Source organism: Arachis ipaensis, chromosome B08 (assembly GCF_000816755.2).
Source record: "Arachis ipaensis cultivar K30076 chromosome B08, Araip1.1, whole genome shotgun sequence".
Lineage (NCBI taxonomy): Eukaryota > Viridiplantae > Streptophyta > Magnoliopsida > Fabales > Fabaceae > Arachis > Arachis ipaensis.
In genome coordinates, this window is record NC_029792.2 from 27835031 (window position 1) to 27839814 (window position 4784).

Consider the following 4784-nt stretch of genomic DNA (forward strand, 5'->3'; position numbering starts at 1 on the left):
TGAAACTCCTCAACAAAATGAAAGGGTAAAATGAAAGCATAAACATATTTTGAATATAGCTCGTGCTCTTATGTTTCAATCTAATTTACCATCATTTTTTGGTCTTATGCTATTAAACTTGATATTTATTTGCTTAATAGAGTTCCATCATCTGTAGTTAATTTTAAAACACCATTTGAGATTTTATTTAATTGTCCACCAAATTATCATGACCTTAAAATTTTTGGATACTTATGTTTTATTTCTACACTAATGGCAAATAGATCAAAATTTGATCAAAGAGCCAAAAAGATTGTATTTATTGGTTTTCAACATAGTTTTAAAGGATATATTATTTATGTTTTAGAAGATAAAAGAACTGAGATTTCTAAAAATGTAATTTTTTATGAAATGATATTGCCATTAGTCACAAAAAATGTCAAATTTCATACACATAGTCCAACATTGCCAAACACACCTTCTCAAAAAGAAGACTCAGTTAGTTTTCCAATTGGACCCTCACCCTTACCTATTGACCCACTTCCATCTAATTCTTTCTTTTCTCTAACAACCTCTTCTTATTTCTCACTGCCGTGTCCTAACCAACTTGAACCCATGCCCACCGAATCTATTTCAAGTCATACACCCTTCCCTCCTTCCGCAATAGACACTAGTCTACCATCACCTCTTCATCCCACGTCACCTTTCTCATCACCTGAGCAATCCCGTCCTCGTCATTCTGACTGACCTCACCGACCTCTAGCATATCTCTCTGATTACTTGTGCAATTCCTCTTTCATCTCTACAAATCTCTCTCCCTCAAAGTACCGATATCCTCTATCTTCAGTCATGTCTTTTTCTTCACTTTCATCTTCTCATCATAAGTTTCTTTTATCTCTATATTCTGATGTTGAGCTAAAGTCTTTTGAGGATGCCAATCAACACTCTAATTGGTGTAGTGCTATGAAAGATGAGCTGGATGCTCTTGAGTTAAACAAAACTTGGCATCTTATTGATTGCCCTGCAGGTGTTAAGCTGGTTGGCTGTAAATGGGTCTATTGCATCAAACGCAAGCTTGATGGTTCAGTTGATCAATATAAGGCATGCCTTGTGGCTAAAGGATTCACTCAGACTGAAGGTGTTGATTTCTTGAAAATCTTTTTCCCTATTGTCAAGCCTAGCATCATTAGATTGGTTTTGGCATTGGCCTCTTTGAAGCATTGGCCCATACATCAGTTGGATATCAATAATACTTTCTTGTATGTAGATCTTTCTGAAGATGTTTATATGACTCTGCTACCAGGGTTACATCTCCTCGACCGAATCAATGTTGTAAGCTGCTGAAGTCATTGTATAGTTTACAACAATCTAGTCATATGTGGTATGACAAACTTTCTCATCTTTTTCTATCTCATGAATATTAGCAGACCTTATCTGATTATAGTCTATTTGTTAAATTCACTGATGCTCAAATTTCTATCCTTCTGATCTATGTTGACGATATTATTCTCACTCGTAATTCCATTTCTGAACTTGCTGCCATTAAATCTATTTTGCACCAACACTTTTAAATTAAAGACTTGGATCCATTAAAATATTATTTGGGTATTGAGGTTGTTCAATCAGCGAAGGAAATTTGCTTATCTCAGAGAAAATACTATCTTGATCTTTTGGAGGATTTTAGTTTATTAGATGCTAAACCCACCTCTATTCCAATGGAAAGTGTCACAGGATTATATCAAGATAATAATCTCCTGCTATCTGACCCTTTCGCTTATCACCATTTGGTTGGGCATCTTATCTATCTCACCACTATCCAACCAGACATCATGGATGTCACTCAACAATTAAGTCAATTTATGGCATCTCCTACTGAATCTCATCTTCAAGCTGCCAAGCGTGTGTTACGATATTTGAAAACTAACTCCGACAAAGGACTTTTTTCCAAGAGAATCAGAAATTCAGCTTCTCGACTTTAGTGACTCTGATTGTGTCAGATGTCCCGTCACTCGGCGATCTTTAACAGGCTATTATTTCTTCTTGGGCAGCTCTTAATCTCTTGGAAGACCAGGAAACAAACCACTGTTGTCCGCTCATCCACTGAAGTAGAATATCGTGCACTTGCCAACACAACTTGTGAACTTCAATGGATACTAAATGTGTTACAATTTTTACGCATATCTCCTATCCACCCACCAATTTTATATTGTGATAACCAGAGTGCCCTTCATATTGCTGCTAATCCAATTTTTCATGAACGGACCAAATATTTAGAGGTTGATTGTCACTTGGTTTGACAGAAAGCTCAAACTGGAGTGATGAAACTTCTCTCCATTCCCTCCTCTGTGCAGCTAGCTGACATCTTCACCAAGTCTTTGTCTCTTCAATCCTTCTATCTTAATCTCAATAAATTCGGGGTTCTTAACATCTTTCATCCTCTAGCTTGCGGGGCGTATTAAGCTACTCTTCCACCTTAGTTCATGACAACAACAAAGAAGTCTCACATCAGCCCATAAATTCAACTCAACAAAATTATTTCGATTACAATATTAGCCTATATATTTAACTTTATCTTTATAATTTTTTCAATCAAAAAATACAAAACACAACCTTCTTTATCTTTGCGTATTCTTTATGTACTCTTTAAGTTTTATTACATTCAATTGAAAAAAAAATATAAAAATATTTAAAAATAAAAAAAAGAAAAAAAAGTAAGAAAAAATAAAAAGAAAAATCATAAATAAAGAACGGGATTGAGAAACATGTATTATATTCCTAAATTACTCTTTTTTAATATATCTATTTAAAAAAAATTATCAATACTAAAATTTGTAACTAAGACATGCTATAAAAGAAATACTTGATAAGTTGCTATATATGTTGATTATATTCCACATTTGTTATTGTTTTATATATTGAATTTAATTATGTTACGTGTAAATTAAAATTAGTCATTAAAATTTGTTATGAGTATAGAATGCATATTAAAATATAAAATGTACATTAAAAATAAACTAAACAACACATATATTTATATTTATATGGTAACTAATTTTAGTTGCTAATTTTAGTGTACGAATAACATTTTTTTATTAAATTTTACTTACTCACTCGCTCCTTAAAGCTTCTAAATTTTTCATTCTATATTGTTTCCTTTTTTTATTGGTTATTTTTATTCATTTTTTAACTCAATGACTTGATTTTAGATGGATGTGTTATTATATTTGTGATACAACAAAATACGAAAGAATTTTGCTAGCGAATCAAAAAGGATATAGCCAACAACAAGCCAACAAGTATATTTAAATTATATTATAGATGAGAGCCGCGGCGGTGCAGATGCATCAGGACGGTGGGCGACGGTGTCGACGAAAGAAGGACGGCGATGAGACGCTTAAAAGAGGTCGCACAACGCGATGAAAGACGCGACGGTGTTGAAAATACATAGAGACGTTAGATTTGAGGAGAGAGAGATTTGACTGTTTTCAAATAAATAGAAAAAAATTAAGTTTTTTATGGACTGTTTTTATTGTGTATTATAAATGTTATTAAAATAAATGTAGAAAGAATTTTTTTAAATTTTTATTTATTTATAAAATTTAAATTTTAATAGAATTGACTTATATTGTCTTATAAAAAAATTGTTTTTCTATACTTTTTCAATATGAAAAGTAAACTAAGCCTTTCATTGATCAGTCATCCCCTTTTGTTTTTAATAATTTGTATTACATCATACTCCACGATTATGACAATAATAAAGTCTTAGTTTGAATAAAATACACGACTCGCTTACTTATTTCAACAAATGCTTATTCTTCCGACGATCAACATTTTCTATTTTTTTAAAAATATTTTTACTAACAAATAACTTCAATTTTAAATTTTAAGGGAACTTCTTATGAATAAAAAATTATAAAAAACAAAATTTAAAGTTTTCAGTGATATTAAATATACAAAAATTCAATTTAATTATAGAATTGTTCTACTTTAAGATATTTGTTTTCATTTTTTGTAAAATCGAATTCTACATCACATCCTCATTATTTTCAACTTAAAAAAATTGAACCAAATTCATGAATTATTGGAATTTTTTCAGAATTCTTTAACCCAAAGATTACCCATATTAAATCATTAAAAAATAAAATACTTGAATGCGAAAGCGTACCTGAATTCATAAATATAAATCATGATTGGAAGAGTCTGAATTTTGTGGTTCTTTCGATCTTCCTCAACCAAAGTCTTCTGTATTTCTAGGTGGTTGAATTGCAACTTCTCTGATGGAAAAAGAGTTGCTAAGGTGGTTTTTTTATATTGGGGACCGAAACCCTGAAATCATTATTTATATTTGAGTATGACACACATTAAACTGTAAAACCCAAATAAAATAGTATCTAAAGTCCAAAAAATAATATATCTAAAATCCAAAAGATAAATTATCTAAAGAACAAAAAAAAATCTGATTTTATTCTCATTTAATTTCAAATAATAATTATGACTTATTCAATTTAGTATTTACATTTTTACTCTTTTATTGACATTTTTATTTTATATAATTAAATAATAATGTTGATTTTCTTATATAATGGTAATAGTATAATAACTATTTTTTCTATTTCAGTATCTGTTTTTGTATATATATTGTTATTACGGACAACGCTCAGCTTATGATTCCCTTAAACCATAGTTAAAATTTTTTTTCTTTTAATTAGCATCTCTCTCAGATTGAAATTTTGGACATTTTTAAAGTCCTAATATCTCCTTTTATTGTATAAGTATTCTTAGATTTTTCTAACAAATGTGTTTAA

General features: G+C 30.3%; 1 protein-coding gene across 1 annotated transcript; it reads left to right on the forward strand.

Annotated features, from left to right (window-relative positions):
- Positions 829-1323, forward strand: LOC107610830 (uncharacterized mitochondrial protein AtMg00820-like). Its single transcript, XM_016312824.1, has one exon. It carries the CDS (start codon positions 829-831, stop codon positions 1321-1323), a length of 495 nt encoding a protein of 164 aa, XP_016168310.1.

What these genes read in the sequence shown, in the direction of transcription:
- LOC107610830 (XM_016312824.1), top strand. Translation starts at nt 829, where the DNA reads ATGTCTTTTTCTTCACTTTCATCTTCTCATCATAAGTTTCTTTTATCT.